General features: G+C 40.9%; 1 protein-coding gene across 3 annotated transcripts in view; it reads right to left on the reverse strand.

Annotated features, from left to right (window-relative positions):
- Positions 1-27200, reverse strand: part of ADGRA1 (adhesion G protein-coupled receptor A1) — an 893528-nt gene that overhangs the window by 57701 nt on the left and 808627 nt on the right. For all 3 annotated transcript variants that reach the window (XM_040361825.1, XM_040361824.1, XM_040361826.1), the window contains one exon: positions 10315-10460. In XM_040361825.1, the coding sequence (XP_040217759.1) occupies positions 10315-10460 (146 nt within the window). The remainder of the gene's footprint in view (positions 1-10314; positions 10461-27200) is intronic.

Here is a 27200-nt window from a genome sequence, read left to right on the forward strand (position 1 = left end):
ATAAGTGCTACCACCACCAACTGCTGAAATGCAAACTCACCAGACCCCAGCTGGTAATGTGCCTCAAAAACTTATTCCGTTAAAGTTGGTGAGTCCTCTCAGGATGTTCCTCAATGCCTCAAAGAAACCAAGGGGCTCATCATGGTGAAATACGTTTAAAAATATATTTATTTAAAATTCATAATAAAAAACTACTCACAAGAGAGGTGCTTTAAAAAAGCTGCTTTTCTGAAGACGCAAAACTGCGAAACGCGTATGAAGCTATGTGGACAGCGCAAGGGGGAGTGTAATTTTAACCAGTGAGACCACAGGTACAGCAGGAGCCAGGAACGCACCCGTACGATAAGCTGGTCAGCGGCTGTCTAAAAGACTGACACTGCCAAAGACACCAGGTGCTGGTTTTAAAGCACCTCTCTTGTGAGTAGTTTTTTATTATGAATTTTAAATAAATATATTTTTAAACGTATTTCACCATGATGAGCCCCTTGGTTTCTTTGAGGCATTGAGGAACATCCTGAGAGGACTCACCAACTTTAACGGAATAAGTTTTTGAGGCACATTACCAGCTGGGGTCTGGTGAGTTTGCATTTCAGCAGTTGGTGGTGGTAGCACTTATCTTTGTCGGGTGGAAGAAGTGACAGCACCCTGTATGCATGAAATATAGCACCAGGATTTAAACTCAGCAACACTTTCTGTTTGGACTGGAATTTGTGAACTGGCGCTTACCCATAATTGGGGACGTGTTGCAGCATGAATGCACATGAATTGTGAAAAACAAATTTTTGGCACCAACGCACCTTATTATTATTTTTATATATTAATAATATTATTCATTATTTATATGTTCGCACACTTGTGCATGTATATTCATAATAGTTTATAGACTCACTTATAGCACTTTGGAATATTGTTTCACAAGCACATCATTTGGGGTAGCCATATTTATTTATTTATTTATTTATTTATTTATTTTTGATGGCACAGCATATGCACATAGCATCACGCTAGTACATTGTTCACAAGAGCTGTTTCTATAGTGACCCATCACGTACATCACTGTACTGGATCTAGCACTATATCACTATAGGGGTCAAATAGAAAAAAAAAAAAAAACATTTTTTGGGGTAAACTAAAAAAAAAAAAAAAAAATTTTTTCTAAAAAATAATTAATTTTTTTTTTATATCACATTATTATAACAGCGCAGTACCAACACCTTTTTAATTTTTTCACCTAAACCTCATAGAAGGTTTATACAGCACTGCAGCAGGTCAATATAGTATTATTTAGAACTTATTTTTGCGCCGGTGACAATCACTTTTCTTATTGCCAGTTGTGCATGCTTTGAGAGGGTATAAATATTCAGGAAGTTAGTTCTTCCCATGTTCTCCTTCCTAGGGATGGGATATTTATGATTGTTGAATCCTTTTATATCTGCTGCCTGAGAGGTGGACTGTGTGGCTGGACAAAGACCTGGGTTTTGGGACCTAGCTTGTGTAACCTGGGGAATGAGGAGCCATTAAGGACTCCAAATGTTTGAGGAGTTCCAATGCACCCCCCCTCCCTCCAGGCCCAAAGAACTAGTGTCCCCACTTGAAAATTTCAGGGTGGGTCTTAAACAGAAAGAGGTGTGGCATATTTAAATTAGGGGGTGCACGAGGCCTAGGGCAGCACAAAACCTAAATACATTACTGATTGGAAGCCTGTACTTCACTGAAGTATGGTGTCTTCTCCGCAGGAAATTGGCAGCTGAAGTTACAGTTAGGCCCCGTACACACGAGAGGATCGATCCGCTGAAATTGATCCGCGGACCGGTTTCAGCGGATAGATCCCCTGATGTGTACAATCCAGCGGATATTTTTCCGCGGATTTTTTCCCCCGGGGATGGATTTCCAGCGGATCAAAATCTCTTAACATGCTAAGAAATCGATCCGCTGGAATCCAGTCCAACGGATTGATCCGCTGGTCTGTACAGACTCACCGGATCAATCCGTCCGAATCCATCCCCCGCATGCGTCGTAATGATTCGACGCATGCGTGGAAGTCCTTATATCACAGCGTCGCGCACGTCGCCGCGTCATCATCGCGGTGACGCGTCACCGTGGACGGAATTCCGCGGGGATTTTGATCTCATGGTTAGTACAACCATGAGATCAAAATCCGCCAGAGGATTTATCCGTGGAAACGGACCTCCGGACCGTTTCCGCGGATAAATCCTCTCGTGTGTACTAGGCCCTAGAAGCTACAGTCATAGAACTTGGAACTGCGTGGGGGGATCATCTTTAAATAATGTGAACTGTTACATGATACACTGAGAGATCAGATCAAATGTTAATGATACAGAATGCTGCAATCGACCTGAATTATTATGGGTTACAATGACCCACTGAGCAGGTAATAGTTGTTTACATTTATGGAAATAAGATTATCAGTGGAAGAAATGTTGGTTTCACAGTAGACCAAATTTGGAGCATCTCCAGTTTAGTTGAGCCCAGTAGGTTGATTTGGATGAATAGAATGGGTCGATTATATAACAATGACCATCTTACAGCACAGGTTTATAAAACACACAGTATACTGTCATACTAAAAAAAAAAAAAACCTTTGTTACATGGCACATTTACTTCCTCTGCCTGTGCGGTCGCTGGGCAGTCACATTTAATCATGTCTCTTAAGGCTTAACTATGAGGCACTATCAGAACAGATTTTGTGCTATGTTCAATTAGCACACGGCAAAGCTGCATGCAACCATAACGTATAGGAATTTATCATGTAGCACTCAAATGCTAGCAGTCAGCTAATAGGTGTAATTAACCCCTTCAAGGAAAAAAAGCACACAGTGATTTTGCTGTTTTTGCATTCAACAGCACTATACGTTCATCACTCTGAATGAAAAAACTAAAACATTTCTATATCAATTTTCACAGTTGTGTAAGTAGAAACGGTCTTAAGGCTTTTAATAAATTATGACCTAAGCTTTGTATTTGATCTAGGATATAAACCGGGCTGTATTAACCAGTGTTGCCAACCGTCCATATTTTTACGGACAGTTTGTAAAAACGGGCACTTTTTTCCCCCGTTCGTAAATGTCCGTGGTTGCGGGAATGTGCCAGTAAAAATAGCTGAGATCGGTTTGGCTTGGAACTGCGCATGGAGATTGGAGGCAGGGGGTGATTGGAGGCAGGGGGTGATGGTGGCTGCGGTAGCAGCGCAGAGGGGATGGAGGCAGAGGGTGATTGGAGGCAGGGGGTGTTGATGGCACCCCAGAGGGTGTGGGATGGACATAGGGGTTGTTGGTGGCACGGCAGAGGAGGATAGAGACAGGGGACGATGGAGGCGGGGGGTGATTGGAGGCAGGCGGCCTGGGGAGATAGGAGGCAGGGGGAGATTGTGGCACCCAAGAGGGGGGGTGAAGGCAGGGGGTGTTGTGACTAAATAACTTGCCCTTATTATATCGAAATTAACAAAAATGTTTTTTTTTTACCTTAATATCTACCTTTAATAACATTATTTGCCTAGCGTACTTGTTTGTAGCCTAAATACTGAAATTTGCACCTAAAAATGTAATTTAGTAACTTTTGTGAAATGCCAGTAAAAACGTGGCTGTGACAGTAAATGTCAATCTATTAGGTTGGCAACACTGGTATTAACCATAATAGCAATCATGGTCTTGTGTTTAAGGTAACATGTTAAGGGGGAGCATCAAGCCACAAATATACAAATTGTGTCAGTTATTTTGTTGTTTTTTTAATTCCAGTGGAGAACTGGAAACTTTTGGCCTGGAAGGTAAACAAAGCCAGTCGGCCCTTTTATCATAGGAATGGTTTCCTCTGGGCTAGATTTCCTTTTACACGCGCTTTGCGATCAGGTCCACCTAGCGGTTTTCAGGTGGATCTGATCAGAAGCTCCATGCATCTGTGTCTGTCCAGGTCTATAAAAAGAAAAAGGAAAAGGGTGCATTCCTTTTACTAAACATGATGGAACAGAGGTAGTGTAATTTAGGCTCGGTTCACACCTATGCAGTTTTCTTTTGATCTGTTTCTGCAGTGATTTTTGCAGTACATTTAAAAATTTTGATGCATTTTCACACTTTTTTAATGCATTTTGCATTATTCGTGCTTTTTATTTATTTTTTGCTTAATTTCATCTTCGGCAGATTAAAAATGCAAATTGCAGTGAAATCATGGAAAAAATGCACTACATGCTTTTCTGCATTGAAGTCTATTGAACCTGCACTGTTTTGTATTTTAAAAAGTTGCTGATCCTTTTCAAAAATGCAGTGGCTGAAAAAAGCACAGGAAACTATGTTAAATGTACTGTTCTGCAAAAAGAACACAAAATGCATAGGTGTGAACTAAGCCTAAATGGACCAAAGCATACTGACTGTAATGGTACCAGCTGATTGGCGATAAGCCCACATGGTACCAACATTTAAAAAAGGGCAGAGATATATTCCTGGAAACTACAGGCTTGTCAGTCTAACATCGGTAGTTTGTAAACTATTTGAAGGAATGATTAGTGATCATATCCAAGAATTTGCTGATGAAAACAATATCATTAATAGTAATAAGCATGGGTTTAGGAAAGGTCGTTCTTGCCAAACCAACCTGTTAACATTCTTTGAAGAAGTAAGCTGCCAACTGGACAAAGTTAGGAAGGTGTAGGCTGTTGGATGTAGTGTACCTGGATTTTGCAAAAGCATACTGTCCCTCCACAAACGCTTAATTTGCAAACAGGTCTGTGGGTATAGACCATAGGGTTTGTTCTTGGATAGAACACTGGCTACAGGGGCGTGTCCAAAGGGTTGGGGATAAATAGTGTGTACTCAGAATGGTCTAGGGTGGTTAGTGGGGTACCCCAAGGATGTTGGAGCTGGAAAGAGTCCAGAGAAGGGAAACTAAATTACTAATAATATTGGGACCTCAATTACGAGGAACAACTACAGGCACTAAATGTATTCTCTCTGGAGAAGAGGAGATATGATCGTGATATACAAATATCTCAATGGTGATCCCAGCGTAAGTATGAAATGTTTCAGTCCCAGGGAGTGTAAGAAGACACCGAGCCACAGGATGAGACTGGAAGAGAAGCGGTTTAACCTTAAGCTGTGTAGAGAGTTTTTCACTGTCAGGGCGGTAAAAATGTGGAACTCTCTTCCACAATCTGTGGCACCAGCAAGAAGTATTGGTTGTTTTAAAAGACTCTTGGACGTGCATCTTAGCAAACACAATATACAGTGATATGGAAAATTATTATTTAGACAAACACACACGCCAACACAGGTTGAACTGGATGGACTGTTGTCTTTATTCAACCTTGCCTACTATGTAACTATATGTAACTATATATCTGGCAGCTCAAAACCCACGAATCAATACATGTATACAGCAAAAACTATTTTCTACTGTAGACCTGTAATTATATAGAATTAAAAAGAGAGATAGATAGATAAGTATACAAAAGATTAAAGTGGCGTTCCACCCGTTATTTCATTTTATTAAAAGTCAGCAGCTACACAAAGCATAGCTGCTGACTTTTAATAAACCGACACTTACCTGCCCCCCGGTCCAGCGATGTGGCCGCCCAGAGGCCTGCTCCTCTCCCTGGGTTCGTCATCGTAACTGTGGGCACCCGGACGTGACAGCTTACGGTTTCACGGCCGGGCACGCACAGTGCATGCGCTCTTCTATTGGCCAGCCAATCTTCTGGGACCCGAGTTGGGTCCCAGAAGATCGCTGGCAGGGAGGGGTCGCCTAGACAGCCCAAGAAGGGAAGTGGGACAGGTAGTCCAATTAAAAAGAGTGGCATGTCAGGGGGCGAGGAGTGCTTAAAGCAGAAATTCCACTTTTGGGTGGAACTCCGCTTTAATAAGTCACCGGCAGACAACTACAGAAAGCCAGGCAGACTCATAGGGCTAATTTACTAAAGGCTTTTCACTTTGCAAGGCAGGTATACTTTGCAAGAGAATTTTCCCTTAAACTTGGTGAATGTGGTAAAATTTTACTTTGCAGAACAAAACCATAGAGAATTGTTATAAAACTGTATTTTTGCTTGCATGTGATTGGATAATGGAAAATCATCAGAGCTTCACCTCATTCACTAAGCTTCCCTTGCAAAGTGAACAATCTATTTGCCTTTAGTAAATAAACCGGATACTGTGGAATGGAGCAGGTAGTAGAACATTCAGGGCCGTTCAGATTATGCTTGGCAGTAACACGTCTATTATGTGCATTGGTGCAATGTGGTAACTTCGTTCTGAATGGCACTTCAATGTGTCTTCTAACGGATGTGCCTTGCTGTACATTTTGCGGCAATGCACTAATGTGCGCTGCGGTGCACTGCCAAAAAACATGCATGCACCAGGTCCTTAGTCTATGTAATTTTCCTGTTGGAAGCCATCACACTATTCTGAGAGTAAACTCTGAAAACATACATAATTATCTTCGCAATCTATGACATATCATTATTTACAGTAGCTAGTAAAATTTAATAGGCATGCTACTTCAGCTGCTGAATTATCAGAAGTAACGCATCCACAGTGCTCATTGCGCAGTTCTTGCGAAGGCTAAATATTAGTTTCTGCACAGTAATAGCACCGCGTTCAGAAGACATGGGCATAAAGTGGGAGACCAGCTAAATATGAAAAACAAATTATGTGTGAAACTTACTAATTATCTTTACAGACACAGTATTGCTAAAGGGTGATTGAGATTTTCCACATGACATGGTCATTTTGAATGTGGATTTAATTACATGTGTTCCTGTTTTCCAGTTGCTCACGGAAAAGAAAAACAATGTGAAATAAGGTTTTAACTTGTTAAAGGAATTTTTTCTTTATTTTTGTATTATCAGCCACAGCCCCTGATCCATTCATCTAACATGTTGGGAGTATCTATCCAGCATGTCCTTTGTAAACAGCAGCTCCCCTGCCTTGTGACATGCCGATAATTGTGATCTTCTGCTTCGGCATTGTTCCAGCAGTTATAGTATGGTGCTATACATACACTAAGCAATGTGTGTGCATAGACCCCGACTGTCCCTGATTTGGAGGGACTGTCTTCTTTTGGAACAAAGTCTCTCTTTTATTCGCATTTGTTCCCCGTTTTGATCGGATGTACTGTATATATACATGCACAACACATGCACTATATATCTGTCAAAAAGCGTTTTACACTGCTAAACCCATTATTACATTTCTAAAATGTTACATTTGTAAGTTTCAAAAGCTGATATAAAAGTAATAGTAAAGTAGTATAAAAAGCACTTCTGAAAGAATGATCGCTCTGCGCTCTAATGCCTCTACTACGTATGACAACCTCTGGAAACCTTGGCATGACATTTGTAAAGCTTTCTGAATAATGACTATACTTCTGTATTCCATGTCTTCCCTAGATGTGAACAAAGCAGAGTTTGTTCTCATTTCTGATTTCCTTATGCGTGACACTTTCCCTGTTACCTTTGTTATACGAGACATGTTATTGTACTGCTGTGACAGCCTTTATTTGTATCTCTTATCTTTAAAAACCCAATAAACATTTAATTAAAAAAAAGCACTAATGGGTTTAACCAATCATATATTGTATATGAATTCACCATGTGATGGGGGTGTATTCTTTGCCCACATACCCTTTGTTAATAGGTGTCCTATTGGGGAGATGTGTGTGCTTTCTATCGGCTTTCACACACGGCAATCTGCTACCAATCCTGTAATTAATTTTCTGTTTAAAATGATTACAAAAGGCATGTAATGGATAAAATAAATGGCTTGTGGGGCTGGCACTGCAGTGATTTTGATTGACAATTATTGTGCAGAATATTGCAATTAAGCGCTGGAAGCTTCTTGAATGCAGTAATACGGTTTTACTTTCATGGAGAAATATCAGAACATGGCTTTACATCATGGAGACAGAAACAGGAACAAGTAGCATACAACTACATACACTTAGAGAGATAACACTTCCTCTAAATACATTACCATAGATAGACATTACAGTGCCACCTGCTGGATAGATGTGTATAATGCATACACTATATATAGTTTACAGAATTTTACATCAGTGGTCATCAACCCTGTCCTCAGGGCCCATTAACAGGCCAGGTTTGTGAGATAACTGAAATACATCACAGGTGATATCATTTTCTGCTCAGTGATTGCGGTATTCTAGGCTGCATCCCCCCAAGGTAATACATAAAACCTGGCCTGTTAGTGGGCTCTGAGGACAGGGTTGATGACCACTGCTTTACATTACATGATGTTGTTGTTCTTCCAACAAAAATTGCAATTGTTGATCACAAACAAATAGGAAACTAAAGAATCTATGGGTGTTAGAGCCGGTTCACACAGCCATGGCACGACTTCAGGGGCGACTCTGCAAGTCGTCCTGAAGACGACTTCAGAGGCGACCTGCAAAACTACTTCTGTATAGAAGTCAATGCAGGTCGCCCCGAGCCCCCCCCCCCCGAAGTTTTACAGGAACCTTTTTCTAAGTCGGAGCGACATGCGTCGCTCCTATTAGAACGGTTCCATTGCATTGTGAACCGGCTCTTGAAAGCTGATGCAAAAGCAACCAAAATACATTGCTAACACAAAGCAATCATTGAAAATGGTAATTGAGACAACTGTCCATCCTTTCTCATCACTGGTATGTTAATATTTGCAGTGATTTCCTCTTCGATGTGTGGATTTGATGCGTGTACAATGAGAGTATAGTTTCTGTACATGTCATTGCAAATCAGTGCATGCAATATCAAATGCTGGCAGCACACAGAGGATCATCTAGTTCTCTTTAACATGACCTAGTAGTCACCCAATGGTTATGAGCAAGGTCACACGCAGTTGCAACTCTTTCAGCTTCATGCATACAGCATGAAAGGTACAGTATTTAAATGTTCAAGAACTACATTCTTTAGAACATTAAAGTGGATGTAAACCTGATTCATGAAATTTGACATAAGCACATCTATCTGTAGTGTTTTCTTATCTCTCTCCAAAGCACTAAGTCCTGTATCTTTCTGCTGTTTCGTTGCCCTGTTATCAGCATGATAACTTCTGACAAGTTCTCTGTCACTAAAGATAAAACCAGCCTGACATTTGTGTCATATGAGGTTGCTATAAATAGATTAGCAGAGATCTTTCTTTGTCACAGCACAGCTCTGCAAGTCTCTACCTATGAGGGGAGGGTGTGTGTGTCTTTCCTCCAATCAGCTGTCTTGGCTGTATGCCTAGAATCCAATCCCAGTGCTGAACATGAAGAGAAAATCTGTAACACGATGTACACTTTCTAAAGACTATATAAAGCTGAAGACAGCAGATATACATGTAAAACATATGTAGTGAGATTTGTTTCATCTCTGTGTATCATCTGAGGCAGTTCACTTCACTGGGTATATGTGAGGGTTTACATCCACTTTAATATACCTCAGATGCCGGCACCTAGACTTATTTCTAAACAACTGTAAATGAACCTAATAAATGTCCATGACTTTGTAAGAAAAATTTCATTTTCGAGAACTCAAAGAAATAGGAGTGTAGTAAAAAGGGGTGACATTACCAAATGTTTGAATGTTTTGAGTGGAGTTTGGATAAATCAGGGATGGGATGTATATGTTATACAACGTTTTTAGTCCTAAAAAGTCAATATACAGAACCCAACTTTTGGCTAAATAATTTGTGCAATGATTAACTTTGTAATCTATTAGTAAGATCTCTCTTTATCTTATTGTCTCTATCACTGTCATGCATTCTTGGTAATGTAAAAAAATAAATAAAGGACAGGTATATCAGGTTATCCTAGAAGGAATCTTGCAGCCAGAGTGGCAAAAGACTGAAAATAAAATAGCAATATGATGTATGTTTTAACTCTATCCTCCCAATGATATCCTAACAATTTCAGAATTCTACTTTTAATCAGAATAGATAACGTAATGGAGAATAATAAATTTATATTTCCAATGCTAATCACTAGTCACACTCAGAATTGGTAGTCTACCTGTTTTCCTTAACTGTAGGATATAATAAAAAAATATTGGATAATATAAGGATTATACCTTTATTGGCTAACTGCACTGGAAATCCTGGCAAGCTTTCAAGGCACAAGGCACCATCATTGGGCTGATAACCTTGAAGCTTGCTTCGATTTCCAGCACAGTTGGTTATTAAAATTATTACCCTCAGTTATTTTTGCTATATTCATCAGAATTACATTTCTGGAAGCAGAACTATACTTCTGATACTGTATTGTAGTAAATGATTGAAGACCATGGGATGGCAAATAATGACAGAACTAGATTCACACAATATATGATTTCTCAAATACCTGAGCATAGGCTGCTTTGGAAATGCAGGCTGTTCACTAATCTGGTTTTGCAGAGGTTTTCTTGTAACTTGCTTGTAAATATTTCTGGCAGTTACACCAATCCATAAGACTGTGCACAGGCTAGAGTAATGCAAGACAATGCCAACCTAGAAGGGGCACAGAGAAACAGAAGGCAAGTCAGCCAATGGCAATATAAATGCTTAACATTTTTAGACAATGACACATTATAATACAGTCAGTACTTCTACACACAAGTGTTGGGGATCTCAAAAGCTCCTACAACTTTTTACCACATTGAATATATCACTCATTGGAAGATGCAATGGACTGCAGTGTGTTGATTTGTCCATAGACCCTAGAAAGCAGTCCGATGGGGCAGAGCTGTTCTAGACGCCCTTAGACATTAGCATTCTTCCTTGTAATCTGTAAAAGAGTGAGTGATGTCTTACCAAAACACAGATGGGTTGATTTACTAAAACTGGAGAGTGCAAAATATGGTGCAGCTGTGCGTAATAACCAATTGGCTTCCAACTTCACCTTGTTCAATTAAGCTTTGACAAAAAAAAAAAAACTGGAGACTGATTGGTTTCTATGCAAAGCTGCACCAGATTTCGCACTCTCCAGTTTTAGTAAATCAACCCCAGAGTATTTCTGAATGTAGATAACTGAGAGCAAAATTTAATTTGCATTTTGTTTTTTATAAACGGAAACAGCAACTTAAAAAGCCATTATTAATAACATTTGTAACCCTGCTAGAGACAGATATCCAGCTGGTCCTTAAAGGGATACTCCAGTTTATAGGTATTGTAGAGAATTGGGTTTACAGGATATATGGCGTCTTAAAAATCCTTTGTCATATGCTTACTCATGTTGTTCTTGTAACCTACCAGACCTTAACGAGGATTGACTTGACACCAGGCATGGAATCAATTCTTCAGTGCGTGTCAAACATACAATATTTGACATGGGGCTTATCAGATCACTCTTCCATTCTAGTTACATTCGAAAAAATAAAACCTAGGAATAAACTGGCTTGTCCCTAGCTTCTGGTTAAAAGAACTGTCTCAGGGAGACAGAGACATTTTTTTACAATAATGAGAAATCAGCCTCATCTCAGGTAGTATGGGACACCATGAAAGCTTTTTTAAGGGGGGTTCTTTTGAAGGCAATAAGTGTTTGTAAAAAAAAACGATCTAGAATGGGAGTCTGCATTAGCAGCGGAGGTGCAGCAAAGGGAAGCTCAGTCCATACAGGATCCCACCCCCTCTAGCCGATGCGCCTGGAGAGATACCCAACTACTATATAAACAAACAGTCCTGGACAAGGCTGATCAGGCTTGTTTTCTCTTCAGATGTTGTGGTTTTTAGGAGGGTGAGAGACCAGGTCATATGCTAGCAGCTGTAGCAAAATCTCAAGAAAATAGTAACTATATATCTGCCATACGTGCAGTAGGGGGTAAGGTTACACATGATTAAAATGAAATAATGAACAGTTTGTTCTCCTTTTATAGTAACCTGTATCAGAGTAAGGCAGACTTTCCCATGTTACGTCTTAGGCCCCGTACACACGACCAAACATGTATGCTGAAACTGGTCCGCGGACCAGTCCGCGACGCATGCGTGGAAACCTTTAAATGGCAGGCCCGCCCACGTCGCCGCGGCGACGACGCGGACACGCCCCGCGTATTGTTTACGCGTGAACTTCTGTACGATGGTTAGTACAGCCATCGTACAGAAGCCCTCTGGCAGACATGTACGGTGAAAACGGTCCGACGGACCGGTTTCATCGTACATGTTTGCTCGTTAGTACCCGGCCTTAGAGAATTTCTAGATCTTTTGCAGCTGCCGTCCCTGTCCAACATGGAGAGAGACAAGCTTAATGGAGGAATTGGAATAGGCAGTGGCAGAATCTGTGAATAATAAAGCCCCAGGTTTAGATGGGTTACTGTCAGAAATATATAAACAATATGGAGATGTTTTGTTACCAGAACTATTGAAGGTATTAAATCGGGGGTGGTACTCTCTTAAACTCCCAGACTCTATGAATGATGCTTGCATCATTGTACTGCCAAAATTGGAAAAGGATCCTCTGTCCCCAGAATCTTACCACCCAATATCTTTGTTGAATGCGGACGTTAAGATTCTGGCAAGGATTTTGGCGAGGAGACTGGGTGGGGTTATGCAGGGACTGATTCACCCAGATCAGTTCGAATTTATCCATACTAGGTCTACAGCGACGAATTTAAGGAGGCTATATCTGAATATGCAGTTACTAACTGATAATATGGGGAAGAGAGCGATCTTATCTCTCGACGCTGCAAAAGCGTTCAAGAGCGTCAAGTGGACATATTTGTGGGAGGTTGTAGCTAGATTTGGCCTGGGAAATAGATTTATACTGCTTTACTCTGCTCCAAGGGCTTTTATATGAATCAATGGGCATGTGACAGAACTCTTTACATTATCAAGGGGTATGCGACAGGGGTGTCCCCTTTATTATTTGCATTAGCTGTAGAACCGCTAGCAGTAGCGATTTGACAGTCCGAGGATATTTGCGAGTTTATTAGAGAAGTACAAAATGAGAAAATGTAATTATATGCGGACGATGCCCTAATGTTTCTTGGAGATACGGATAACTTGTTGATTTCTGTGATTACCCTTATAAAGAGCTTTGGTTTACTCTCAGGATTTCTCATTAATTGGGACAAATCAGTCTTATTTCCTATAGATGAATCAAATTTAAGTATATCAAGGGAGGCTCAGCAAATTAAAGCGGTGACATCCTTTAAATACATAGAAATATGGATATCTCTAAAGATAAAAGACTATTTACAACTTAACCTGAACCCCATTCTGGATAAATTTAGACAAAAGAGTTGAGCTTGTTCTAAGTTGCCTTTATCAGTGGTGGGTTGAGCTAACTTGATAAAGATAATTTGGGCCCTCCAACTATTGTATGTTTTACATAACTCGCCCATATGGATCCCTTTAAAATGGTTTAAGAAAATAGATTTCTGGTTTTGCAAATTATTATGGAAAGGAAAAAGCCTTAGGATTAAACTTTCTATCCTTCAGCGTTCTAAGGAAGGAGGGGGCCTAGCAGTACCGCAGCCGAGAATGTATTTTATAGCTTCGCAACTGCATCACATTGCGGGATGGGGGACGATAGATTGGAGAGACCCCATACAGGCTGTGCTTCTGAGTCACTGCTCATATTATAATCTTATAGCCCAGTTAGAATTGGGATCATTTGCGTGTACTCATTCTAGGCCAACATTTGTTTTTATGAATAAAGTTTGGCAGAAAATAAGACACATAATGAAATATGAAGGGGTATCGGAAAGTTCACCAATATGGGGGAATAGGCATTATGAAGAGTTATGTAAATTGGAGGGGTTTGAGCATTGGCGACTTAAAGGTGTACAATATATTTCTCAGCTTTATGCTCAAAATGAAATGCACCTTTTTCAGGAGTTGCAGGAGTCATTTCAATTAAATCATAATAATCTTTATAAATATTTACAACTATGACATGCATCTAACGCACAGTTTAAAGGTGTGGGAATGAATATTAAATCTGTGCCAACAATGTATTTGTTAGCAGGGGCTACAGAAAAAAAGAAAGGTCTAATTACACTAGCTTATAGTCAACTTATGATGAAGTACCAAGATATTATAGACAGTCCAGGTAGAAATGGCTGGGAGAAAGATTTGGGGGGTATAACGAAGGATGAATGGCAAAATATTCTGAAGAGTGCCCCATTGTATCCCTATCGCATCCATAATGTTTATCACAATTGTTTATTATATACAGGACATATAGGACCTGATAAAGCTATATAAGTGGAGGAGGGAAACCCCGGATTTTCCGAGGTGTAAGCAGCCCACGGCTGATCTGATCCATATGTTGTGGAAATGCCTCAAGCTGGTCAGATATTGGCGAGAGGTGGTGGCCACAATTAATGGTGCATATGACACTCATATAGAAGTGGAACCAAAGACATGCCTATTGGGCTATGTTAATGAAGAGCAATATTCACGGGAGAAGTTAATACCAATCGGCAGATTATTATTTATTGCTCGTAAGCCAATTGCTAAAAAATGGATGTCTCCTAATAGAACAGTATTTGAAGAATGGCGTTCTCAGGTTAATGTGACAATATTAATGGAACAACAGGTATATAAGATCAGGGGTAGAATAGAAATACTAGAGAAGTTATGGGGACCCTGGGTAAGAGCCCCATGATTGGCTTTTTTTCCTTGGCCTCCCCTAGAACATCTTAGAAATAACATATGTTGTAATAGGTGGGCAAACACGAGTTGGATAGGCCCTTGTATAGTATATGGGAGGACGGACAGTGATGGTCTGGGGGGGGGGGGGGGGGGGGGGCCTTGTGTGTTTTTTTTTCATATAATTATTATTATTATTTTCTTTTTTTCTTTGTCTGTTTGTTGGTTTGGTTGTTTGTTAGTTCTAGGAGCGATATAATGATAATCTGGAGACTATTTGAAAATAGAGAGAGTTAATGTTGAGAAATAATATGTTTAATCTCTAGAAAAAGAATTGTAATATGGTGATTTGTTGTATTTGAAAAACCTTTAATAAAACCTGAAGTAAAAAAAAAAGTCTAATAGAAAATTAATAGAATAACACACAGCAACAGCATCTTCCTGACACCTATCACTTAAACGTTGATGGCACCTACCGATCATGTGAATAAAAGAGAGTAAGCAACATATTTCCAAGCAACAGGAATGCACATAACTGTTCTAACCGGGAGCCTTTTTAATGACTTTTATGAATGCTATTAATGTTAAAATCAAAATACCAGCTCTGACAAGATGCTAACATCTGTGCTCAGAAAATAATTGTTAGCTATTCCCATGGAAACGACAATTAGCGTTTTAGCCAATCCGCTGTGTTCTTTTATTCCATTTATGCATATCTAGCCTTTTTGTTTCTTAACAAGGAAAAAGCTACATGATGTAGTGACAGGTTAAGGATTGTATTTCATGGAAATAAAGAGAACTGTTGGAAATTGCCACCTATAGAATGGAATGTGCTTTGTTAAAAGGCTGAATAGGGCTGGTAGGGTTTTTTTCTAAACCGTTTTTATCCCTAATTTCTACAAGTGAGCTATACTGAAGGTATTATTACAGGTTACAATCAGAGACATTGTTTGATCTGTCATGATGAAAAAACAGTATGTAAAAGAGACAATCTGAGGGTAAGGCAGATATAATGACTTGTGCCTACTAAAATGAGTGAAGCAATGGATTTAGGTCCTGGATCTGCTAGTCTGCAGGGAAACTTGACAAATAAGGACTGCAGGGGTGATGTGTCAATTATTTTTACTCTATTACCTCAATCCCATATTAGCAGTACTGTACTAATGTAAGCTTGGTACACCAGTTTTGCCAGCAGCTGATCTTTCCTCGTTGCGGAATTATCATGACTTGTTTTGGATTTTGGACGAATGGATAAGTATTGCTTGAACCCTAGGATTATCATATTGGTGTTTCTATTCACTAGTGTTGCAGTGGTGTTAGAACAGTAGGTCTGGATTCTGGGCTGGTGGCTTTTGCACACCAAAGGATCTCCACAGCTGCATGGTTTGTGATGCATCTAAATGGATTTGTGATGTAAGCATCAGGCCCCGTACACAAGACCGAGTTTCTCTGCAGAATTCAGCCAGAAACTCGGTCGGAGCCGTATTCTGCTGAGAAACCTGGTCGTGTGTACACTTTTGGATCTCGTCGGGCCAAATAGAGAACATGTTCTCTATTTCCTCGTTAGTCAATGAGGAAACTTGGCTCGCTGAGATCCTCGGCGGCTTCACAAGGAACTCGACGAGCAAAATGATGTGTTTTGCTCGTCGAGTTTCTCGGACGTGTGTACGGGGCCTCATACAGTGGGTTACTAGACCAGACATCATTTTATTTTAATGCAGAATCAAATAGAAGATCTACAAAAGGACCAACAAAATTCAGGGCCAGAATTAGCCCTCTTCTTCAGGATAGATAGAATGAGGCCCCAAAATGGAACCAGTGTGTAGTCAGCAGAGGTACCAATTCAATAAAAAGGTGATTCTAAGTGAGTTCTTTAGGAAGGTTGGTATTAATATAGTTCATGTGTGGGTAAAGTCAGGTGTCCCAATACTTTTGGTAATATAGGCCCGGATTCACATACATCGGCGCATATTTATGCCGCCGTAGCGTATCTCTTTTACGCTACGCCGGCGCGGCGCACAGAGGCAAGCACTGGATTCACAAAGCACTTGCTCCCACTTGCTGTTAAAGAAACGCTGGGTTTCCTCGGCGTAAGCCAGCGTAGGTGGAAGTGGGCGTGAGCCATGCTAATGAGGCGTGACCCCATGCAAATGATGGGCCAAGCGTCATAGAAGTACTTTAAATGAACGGCACATGCGCCGTCCCATGGCCACATCCCTGTGCGCATGCTCAGAATGACGTCGAAACTACTCCCTAAGATACGACGGATCACTGCCTACGACGTGAATGTAACCTACTCCTAGTCATATTCACGTACAACGTAAACGACAAAAGATACAACGGCTTTTGTTCCCTGGTCCATAACTTTGCATGAGTTGCGCCTCCTATATGGGGAATAACTTTACGCCGGACGTACGACTTACGCAAACCGTGTATATTATGCGCCGGGCGCAAGTGCGTTCATGAATCGGCGTATCTCTCTCATTTTCATATGCGCATAGAAAATCAATGGGAGCGGCAAATGCGCCCATCGTAAATATGCGCCCACGATGCGACGGCGTAGGAAAGTTGCGTCGGTCGGATGAAGCCTATTTTCAGGCGTATCTCAGTTTATGGGCACGGCGCATAGATACGACGGTGCATACTTACGCAGCGTATCTGGAGATACGTCGGCGTAAGTGCTTTGTGAATCCGGGCCATAGTGTATATATGTATAAATACACATATTTAAAAAATAAATACAAAAATTCTATATGTATATAATACACACACTAGTGATATATATATATATATATATATATATATATATATATATATATATATAATGTATTTCAGTTATCTTGCAAACCTGGCATGTAAGTGGGCTCTGAGGACAGGGTTAATGACCACTGTTCAATAATTTCCTGGTAGAGGGCTGCACTGACTTTGAAATTGACAAAAACACAGTGGACCAACACTAGCAGATGACATGGCTCCCCATATCATCAAAGACTGGGGAAAATTTTACATTTCATTTGGAAATCAAGGACCCAGAGTCTGGAGGAAGAGTAGAGAGGCACAGAATCCAAGATGCTTGAGGTCCAGTGTGAAATTCACAGTCAGTGATGATTTGGGGAGCCATGTCATCTGCTGGTGTTGGTCCGCTGTGTTTTATCAAGTCCAAAGTCAGCAAAGCCCTCTACCAGGAAATTCTAGAGCACTTCATGCTTCCCTTTGCTGACCAGCTTTATGGAGATGCTGAATTCATTTTCCAGCAGGACTTGGCACCTACCCATACTGCCAAAAGTACCAATGTTTTTACTAGCTGTAAGCCATAATCATCAAAACTAAAATAAATAAATACTTGAAATATATTACTCTGTGTGTAACACATCTATATAAAATATATGAGCTTTTTTTAATTTAATTACTGACATTAACTTTTTGATGATATTCAAATTTTATGAGATGCACATGTGTGTGTGTGTGTGTGTGTGTGTGTGTGTGTGTGTGTGTGTGTGTGTGTGTGTATGTATGTATGTATGTATGTATGTATGCATGTGTGTGTGTGTATATATATATATATACACATGCAGGGCTCAAAATTTCAAGCCCTGAGCTACTTGCCGGGCCTCAAGAGTTACTCGCCACCAGTTGCCCCACCTAATTCATACACTGCCCTGCGCCTAATTGCACCCGTAAACACGCCCTCGTAGATTATCTCATGGAATGACACTGTTAAATGTTTTATGCAGAATCAAGTTACACAATTAAATAATACCAACAACAACTTTAACAAAATGGGACAGGGCACTGGGGGAATACCAGAGGGACAGGGCACTGGGGGCAGACCAGAGGGACAGGGCACCAGAACTGGGTCTCTTCCCCATTCTCTTGCTGTCTCCTCTGCAACTCCCATCCATCCTCTCTCTCTCCCATTCATCTCATCATCAGGAGCCTGTGTGTGCGGCTCCACGCTTGTCCCCACTTCCCCCTTTTATTCAGGCTGGCAGTGAGGAGCACAGCACACATTGAGACCAGTCTGTTTGCAGTGCTCAGGCTGAACTGTTGGTCACTTACATAGAGCATAAGGAGAAGAAAACTGCACAAACTGGAAGGCTGCCGCTCTCATGTCAGGGCAACTTTCAGAGAGCGCTGCACCGGAGTGGTAATTTTCGCAATCCTTCACCTCACTCATTACTTCCTGCTCTCTGGTCTCCAGCTACATTGGTCGGGGGGAGGGGGCAGACTCAGAGAGGTCATACTGTTAGGTCCCATGGCTTAATGAGAATTGTAAGGAGAGCACCTGTGTACTGCTCTGCCTGTGCGCGGCTCACCAGACTACTTTTCCCAAGCATGCACCTTTCCTCCGCCAATCTCATCGGGACTCTAAATATAGGCACAGATTGGAGGGAGATTGGTCATGCAGCCCTGTCATCACTCGCCCCCAGCTTAAATCCACTCGCCAAATGCTAGTAGGCGAGTGGAAATTTTGAGGGCTGTGTGTATATATATATATATATATAAAAAATATAGTGTGTGTGTGTGTGTGTGTCACTTGGCTCTCTGGCAAAACTTGATGCTCAAAAAGAGCCAGTCAGTGGCAGTGCCTACACAGATCCTACCCTTTGAGAGTCCACAGGCAGCTTAGAAATTAAGTGAACAAACTCAATTATTCAGGTATGTAAAGCAGATACCTCTCACTTCTTGTGTGCGGTTGACAAAGACCTTATATTAAAATGCAAGATCCGCTATTTTTTTTAGAGCCTCCCTCCTTTTATTAAAAATAGGCACATAAGGATAAAAATATAGTTGCATTTTGATGCTTTAAAGCAGAACTAAGACCCCTTTCACACTGGGGCGCTTTGTAGGCACTATAACACTAAAAATTGCACATGCAAAGCGCCCTGAAAGAGCGGCTTTATTCACTCCAGTGTGAAAGCCCGAGCGCTTTCACACTGGAGCGGTGTGCTGGCAGGATGGTAAAAAAGTCCTGCTAGCTGCATCTTTGAGACGCTGTAAGAGCTGTGAATACACCGCTCCTACAGCGCCCCTGCCCTTTGAAATCAATGGGCAGCGCCGCTGAACCGCCGGCAAAGTGCCGCTGCAGCAGCGGTTTTAACCCTTTTTTGCCCACTAGCGGGGATTAAAGGCAACCCCTCTAGCGGACGAATAGCGCCGCGAATACGACGCCCCCACCGTCCCAGTGTGAAAGGGCTCTAAATGCGTTTAAAAAAAGAAAGAACTGCAAGCATCTTGTCATACATTTTTTCCTGCTACAATTACTTCCATGTGAATACATAAGAGGCAGGTTATTCCGGCCCAGCCAATAAAGATGGCTGAAGCCTCCTGACCCAGAAGACTGGGTGAAGCCAGGGCTGTCTTAATGAGAGGACACACCTGGGCACTGCCCAGGGGCCCCAGCTGCATGGGGGGCACTTATCCCAAAGCAGCTGGTCCTTGAGCCCATGCTGCCCCGAAAATTGGGTGCCCCATGATGGCACTGAGAGTGATAGATGCAAAGGGGGGGGCAGTCTGCCTCCTACCTACTTAATGTCTGTTTACCTGCACTGTCATCATTGTAGGGGCCCCAGAGAATCACTTTGCCCAGGGGCCCATGATGCTATTAAGACGGCCCTGGGTGAAGCCCAAACTATAACTGTTTAGATAAAGCTTGTTTTGACCATGCACATTAAAGCAAAACTAAACCACTTAGAAATGTTGGGGCCTCCTTTTGCCATAATTTACAAATGTCCTTTAGCACAAACACACTCACACATTAATTGTCGGGCCCAACATTCCTAAGCAGTTTAGTTTAAAGCTTCATGTAAAAACAAAGTTGTATTACTATCTATAGGCAAATGAAGACAACTCTTAAAACACAGGCAAAGGAAAATAAGAAGTGTTCATTAAAAAGTTTCTTAGCATCCCTGGATTAAAAGAGCTGTGTTTTAAAAGTGCAGTTATGGGGCCAGATTCACAGAAAAAGTACGCCGGAGTATCTGCTGACACTCCGGCGTACTTTCAAATTTGCCGCGTCGTATCTTTATTTTGAATTCTCAAACAAAGATACAACGGCATTTGGCTAAGATCCGACAGGCGTACGGCTTCGTACACCTTCGGATCTTAGGATGCAATACTTCGGCGCCCGCTGGGTGGAGTTTGCGTCGTTTTCAGCGTCGGGTATGCTAATTAGCTGTTTACGGCGATCCACGAAGGTACGCGCGTTCGTCGCATTCTCTTACGTCATCGCTAGTCGGCTTTTCCCGTCGTAAAGTTGCGATTGCTATTTAGGTGGTGTAAAAATAGACAGCCCATGTTAAAGTATGGCCGTCGTTCCCGCATCAAATTTAAAAATTCTTTTTTTTGCGTAAGACGTCCGGGAATAGGAAAGGACATAACGCACGTCGCCGTTCAAAAAATTACATCAGTGCGACGTCATTTCGCGCAAAGCACGGCGGGAAACTTCAAAACGGAGCATGTGCAGTACACGTTCAGCGCGGAAACGCGCCTAATTTAATGATACACGCCCCATTTGAATTAGGCGGGCTTGCACCGGACGGCTTTAAGCTACGCCACCGCAAGTTTACAGGCAAGTGCTTTGTGAATCAAGCACTTGCGCTGAAAACTTGCGGCGGTGTAACGTAAATGACATACGTTACGCCGCCGCATTTGTACCTGAATCTGGCCCATGATTTTTAGTGAGGCCAAGAAGGTCCATCTAGAAATACATTGCGTAGACTTATTTTTTCAAAGCCTGGTAATGAATCCGCATAATTAAAGTGCAGCTCAAATTTTATTAGATTACATATTTACATAAAATACGTATTTGTGTCTTAGAAATGTGGGTGAAGTAAAACAATTTATAATTTGTGTTGCTTTATAATACATACTTATTTTATAAGTAACTTGTTAAAATCGCCTTTTGAAAAAAGAAAAAGGAAAGTCCATGACTGTGGCTAATGCAGGAGACAGGGAGGTGTGTATTTATAGTGTGTGTGATGAAGTGAAAGAAGGTAAAGTGACAAGAGGAGACCAATTTTTACCTACAGCGATGAGATGACTCAAACTAAATGCACTGTGTCAACTTCGTTTTGCTATAAATTTTTTAGCTGTAAAAAGGATTCAAAGCACAAAACAATAGATTGTCAAATGTGTTAAATTAACCAAGAGCAGTACAGAGATTTTATTTTCAGTGTTTTAAGTAGTGGAACACACCAAAACATTTCAGAAGGTAGCTGCGTTTTTTTTTAGATGTCATCAAGGCTTTTTTTAGACTATCAAAGTATCAACATGTTTTAAATAATAAAAAATGCTGAAACTAAGGCCCCGTACAGACGACCGAACATGTCTGCTGAAACTGGTCCGCGGTTTCAGCAGACATGTTCGGTCGTGTGTAGGCCCGAGCGGACAGGATTCCAGCGTACATTTGCCCGCCGGGCCTTTTTCCAGCGGGCAGATATTTCCAAACTTGTTTAGAAACAGCCCGCTGGAATCCTGCCCGCTCGGACATGTTCGGTCGTCTGTACAGACCTACCGTACATGTCCGAGCGCCCGCCATCCCTCGCATGCGTCGAATGACTTCGACGCATGCGTGGAAGCATTGAACTGGCAGGGCCGCCCACGTCGCTGCGTCATCGTCGCGGCGACGGCGCGGCCACGCCCCGCGTATTGTTTACGCGCAGATTTCTGTATGATGGTGAGTACAGCCATCATACAGAAATCCCCGGCAGACATGTACGGTGAAAACGGTCCGGCGGACCGGTTTCATCGTACATGTTTGCTCGTCTGTACGAGGCATAATAGAAACCATCTGAAAGACCTTTTAATTTCCTTGACTGTTTTACTCTAAATTAAAGAAAGGAAAGCTCAGAATTGGCAGACTTCAGTTATTATGCATTAACCACTTAAGGACCGCCGCACGACTATATACGTCGACAGAATGGCACGGCTGGTCACGTGGACGGCAACACCGGCAACGCGCTTGCGACCCGGTCCGAAGCTCCGTGACCGCGGCCGTAAAACCCGCAGGTGTCCCGCGATCGGGTCACAGGAGCTGAAGAACGGGGAGAGGTGAGTGTAAACACCCCATTCTTCCCTGTGGCAGTGGCAGTGATCATCTGTTCCCTGATATAGAGAATGATGATCACTCACGTCACACGTCCAGCCCTGCCCCCTACAGTAAGAAACACACATTAGGTCACCCTTAACCCCTACAGCGCCCCCTAGTGGTTAACCCCTTCACTGCCAGTGGCATTTTCACAGTAATCAGTGCATTTTATAGCACTTTTCGCTGTGAAAATTACAATGGTCACACAAATGTGTCAAAAGTGTCCGATGTGTCAACCATAATGTCGCACAAAAGTGTCTGATGTGTCCGCCATAATGTTGCATTCACAAAAAAAATCGCTGATCGCCGCCATTAGTAGTAAAAAAAAAATTATTAAAAAAAAAGCCATAAAACTATCCCCTATTTTGTAAACGCTATAAATTTTGCGCAAACCAGTCGATAAACGCTTATTGCAATTTTTTTTTTTTACCAAAAATATGTAGAAGAATACGTATCTGCCTAAACTGAGGAAAAAAAAGTATTTTTTATATCTTTTTTGAGGATATTTAATATAGCAAAAAGTTAAAAAATTAGGATTTTTTTCAAAATTGTCGCTCTATTTTTGTTTATAGTGCAAGGGATTACAAGGGATGTTTACATTCTTTGTAATAGGAATAAAAGTGACACCAGTTTTTTTAAAATAACAGTGTAAAAATAAAAAATAAATAAGAAAAAAATATTAAACATTTTTGACGCGCCCCGTCCCACCGAGCTCACAGAAACAAACACTTATATAAAAACAGTGTTCAAACCACATCCATCTCACTTGTCTTTCTTCCGGGTCCGCAGACTCCAGCTGTGTGACTGTTTGGGGGTTCAAAGTCATTTTATAGCAAAAAAAAAAACGTTTTTAAACCAGTAAAAACCAAATCTCAAAAACGAGGCTTTGTCCTTAATTGGTTAATAGCCTGATCTTGTGATGCTACCTATGTTTTATTCCCTCTGTATTTTTTCCTTTCCTAACTATCCAAAAATGGGGGAAAAAAAACTTTTTGCTAGAGATGGGCTGCCATTATTGGCAGTTCAGCAATAATGGGTACATTTTTCTAAGCTAGTGGCACCTCTTTTGTAATTATTGGGGTTTGTTCTCTTGCTCTGGATCTGGAAATTCTTTCCTCTGGCAATCTTTTTAACTTTGCTGGTTAAGGGTTTCTCCTTTGTCCTTCCCTGGACCGGTCTGGTTTAAAAAACGTCTTCTTAACATCTTAGTCATTTTGTGATGTCTTAAGATCTTGTCTTTTTGATGATTTGTCTGCCTCATCAGTGAATCTGTAGACATAAGGTTTCTTGCCTCTCCTGGACAGTCTTTTAACCTATTTTTCAAGCTCACAGTATCTTGCTTAAAGTTAATCTTTAATTCTTTCTGATTTGGCAGAATTTATTTTCTGCTAGAGTTTTTCTCTTTCATCAGTGTACATTGTACATGAATATGCCCAATGTGTAAATAATCTCGCCAATGAATTGGGTTTTAAAAACACGCTTATTTGTATAGTTTGTACATACCCCCATAGACAAATTTGTTAGTATACTTCCACGATAAAAGAAGAACCCACAATTTTCTCAAAAATACCTCAAAACTGATTAATGTAACTTACATTTATCAATGTTTTTTTCATATGTAATACAAATTAGACATTTCTTTTGATATTTGATGCAACAGAACATTTACAAAAAAAATAAAAAAATAAAATAGAAAATGGCATGGAACAAAATAAGGAACCCTTAATAGACAATTATTGCAAACCTGCGATTCCTGTGGCTCCATCATGGGACTTCTGCACCAGCCAACAATTAGTTTGGCTCATTCTTCCTGAGCAAACTGCACCAGCTTTCCCTGGTATGAAGGATGCCTTCTCCAGACTGCATGTTTCAACTCTTTCTATAGATGTTCATCAAACATCTTTCTTAAAAATTAAGAAAATAATCCAGTGTTTCGTTCTTAGTCATCCTTGGGTGCTTTTAGCTGTGTGATTTGGGTCCTTATCCTGTTGGAGGACAGTTGGCCTGTGATTGAGACGGAGCTTTATGAAAAAGGGACGGTATGTTTAGTTCCAGAATTCTTTGCTAGTCTTGGCAGTTCATTGTTTCCTGCACAGATATAAGGCACCCCATGCCAGATGTAGGAAAGAAGTCCCAAAAAATAACCAAGCCTCCTTCATGTTTCACAGCAGATACAGTGTGTTTTTCTTTGAAAGCCTCTTAATTGTTCATCTGTAAACATGGAGCCAATGTGATTTGCTAAAAAGCTTCAGTTTTGTCTCATATGTCCAATTTACTTTCTCCCACAAGCATTGTGGTTTGTTCATATGCATTTTAGCAATTTAAGTCTGGCTTTATGTTTTTCCCTAAACAGTGGAGTCCTCCCAGGTCTTCTACTTTTGAGCCTACTGTTGTTCAAATGTGACAGACGGTACGATCAGAAGTTCAGCTTGTACCTATTTTCCTTTATTTGTCTTTAATTCATTATCCTTTTAGTCAATGTGGGGTCATATTTTAGGAATGAAATAAATAGGCATGGCCAAATTTGCACACACAAAAAAAATCAATGATGGAAGATAAAACAGAAGATATTTGTTCAAATTTTTTCTCAAACATAGAGTGCCTTTCTATGCAGTAACAGTAACAAAACCCTGAACCTAAAATTTACAGGGGTATCCACACACTTTTAGTCATACAGTGTGTATAGCTACTGTGTTTCCCCCGAAAATAAGCCCGGGTCTTATATTAATTATGCCAACAAAAGACACAGTAGGGCTTATTTTCGGGGTAGGTCTTACCATGTAATGTGCTGTCTTCTCTCCCCCTCTCCCTCCCTGCCTGTCAGGAATCCCCAGTGTGAACTGAGTTAAAATGCTTGTACAATCCTATAATCCACTCTATGCGTTTCTGTAATATAATTGTGCCAAATGCATTTGTTATAGCGCCGCTCTGCACTTCTGTTCCCCGCCGGAGCTCTCTTCCCCGCAATTATATTACAGAAACACACACATTTTACATTATATACTACTGTAATATAGTGGATTAGAGGATTTTACAAGCATTTTTAACTAGGGCTTATTTTCGGGGTAGGGCTTATATTGCAGCCCTCCTGGAAAATAATGCTAGGTCTTATTTTCTGGGTAGGTCTTATTTTTGGGGAAACAGGGTACTAAAAGAACACAGACGACACAAAGGGGTTGATTTACTAAAACTATAGAGTGCGAAATGCGGTGCAGCTCTGCATAGAAACCAATCGGCTTCCAGTTTTTTTTTTCTTTTTTTGTCAAAGCTTAAAAGGATAAGTTCACCTTTGTACACTATGCACCGATATAGCATTCATGTAGTTTTTTTAAAAAATATCAAAGCTTACAATTTAATCTACAGTCACTTACTTTTCCTGTCCTAATCTACGTTTCCAGAGGTTTCCACTAGTAATGTCTTACTTCCTGATCAGACTTTAGGTCATGACACAGGAAGTAGTTGACCAGCTGACCTCATTAGCACACACCCCACATCATCCACCCATCCATTCCCCGGTGCACAATTTTCAAATGAAATGTAATCAATCAGTGATCACCCTTTTCAATAAATACACAATCAGATTCCATAGTGTATGGCCATCTTTATACAAGTACATAGGAGGGAGTGGACAGAAACACTAAGCTGTCAAGCCCCATTAACAACCCTGCATTTAGCAAGGAGGGGGAGGCTTTTTGGAGCATTTTAACTCATCACACATAGGGCAGCCCATCCACTTGAATGGGCTACCCTACATGCAGCAATTGCCCCAAAGAAGCTTCAGATTTTTTTTTTTTTAGAGTGGAGCTTGGTGCGTTTTTTACTGTGATTTTTGGTGCCGCATTTCTGAAATATAAGGAAACGTACAGATGTGAATAGAGCTTTATTGTTCTTGTGTTACTATACCAATTTCACTTTCAGGCCCTATTCACAGCTAGCATAGTGGGAGCGCACATTTTGTGTCTCGTTTTTCCTGTGACACGCATAGGGCAGCCTGTTGATTTCAATTAGCTGCACTACATGTGGTTAATGGGAAATTTTGGCATTTTGTGTGTTGTGGGGCTTTTACTGTGCGTTTTGCAGCATTTGCCCCTTGTTTCTTTTCACATGGCAAAATGCGTGTTTGCATCTGTTTTTAGTGCGCCATTAACAATTAATGGCACTGAAAGCGTGACTAGTAATTGTAGGTGTATAAACATGGCCATACACTATACAATCTGATTGCATATTGTGTATTTAGTGAAAAGGGTGATCACTGTATGATTGCATCTACCCTCCCACCTGGGAGTGGGAGGGTAGATGATGCAGGGTGTGTGCTAATGAGGTCAGCTGGTCAACTTCTTCCTGTGTCATGACCTAAAGTATGTTCAGGAAGAAGACATTACTAATGAAAACGTCTGGAAATGTGGATTTAGAAAAGAAAAAGTAAGTGACTTTAGATTTAATGGAAAGCTTTGATATTTTTGCAAAAAAAAGTACATGAATGCTATATTGATGCATAAGGGAGCTGGAACTTAGTAAAAAAAACACAAGTGTACACAAGTGAACTTACCCTTTAATTGAACAAGCTGATG

This window comes from Rana temporaria, chromosome 8 (assembly GCF_905171775.1).
Source record: "Rana temporaria chromosome 8, aRanTem1.1, whole genome shotgun sequence".
Taxonomy (NCBI): domain Eukaryota; kingdom Metazoa; phylum Chordata; class Amphibia; order Anura; family Ranidae; genus Rana; species Rana temporaria.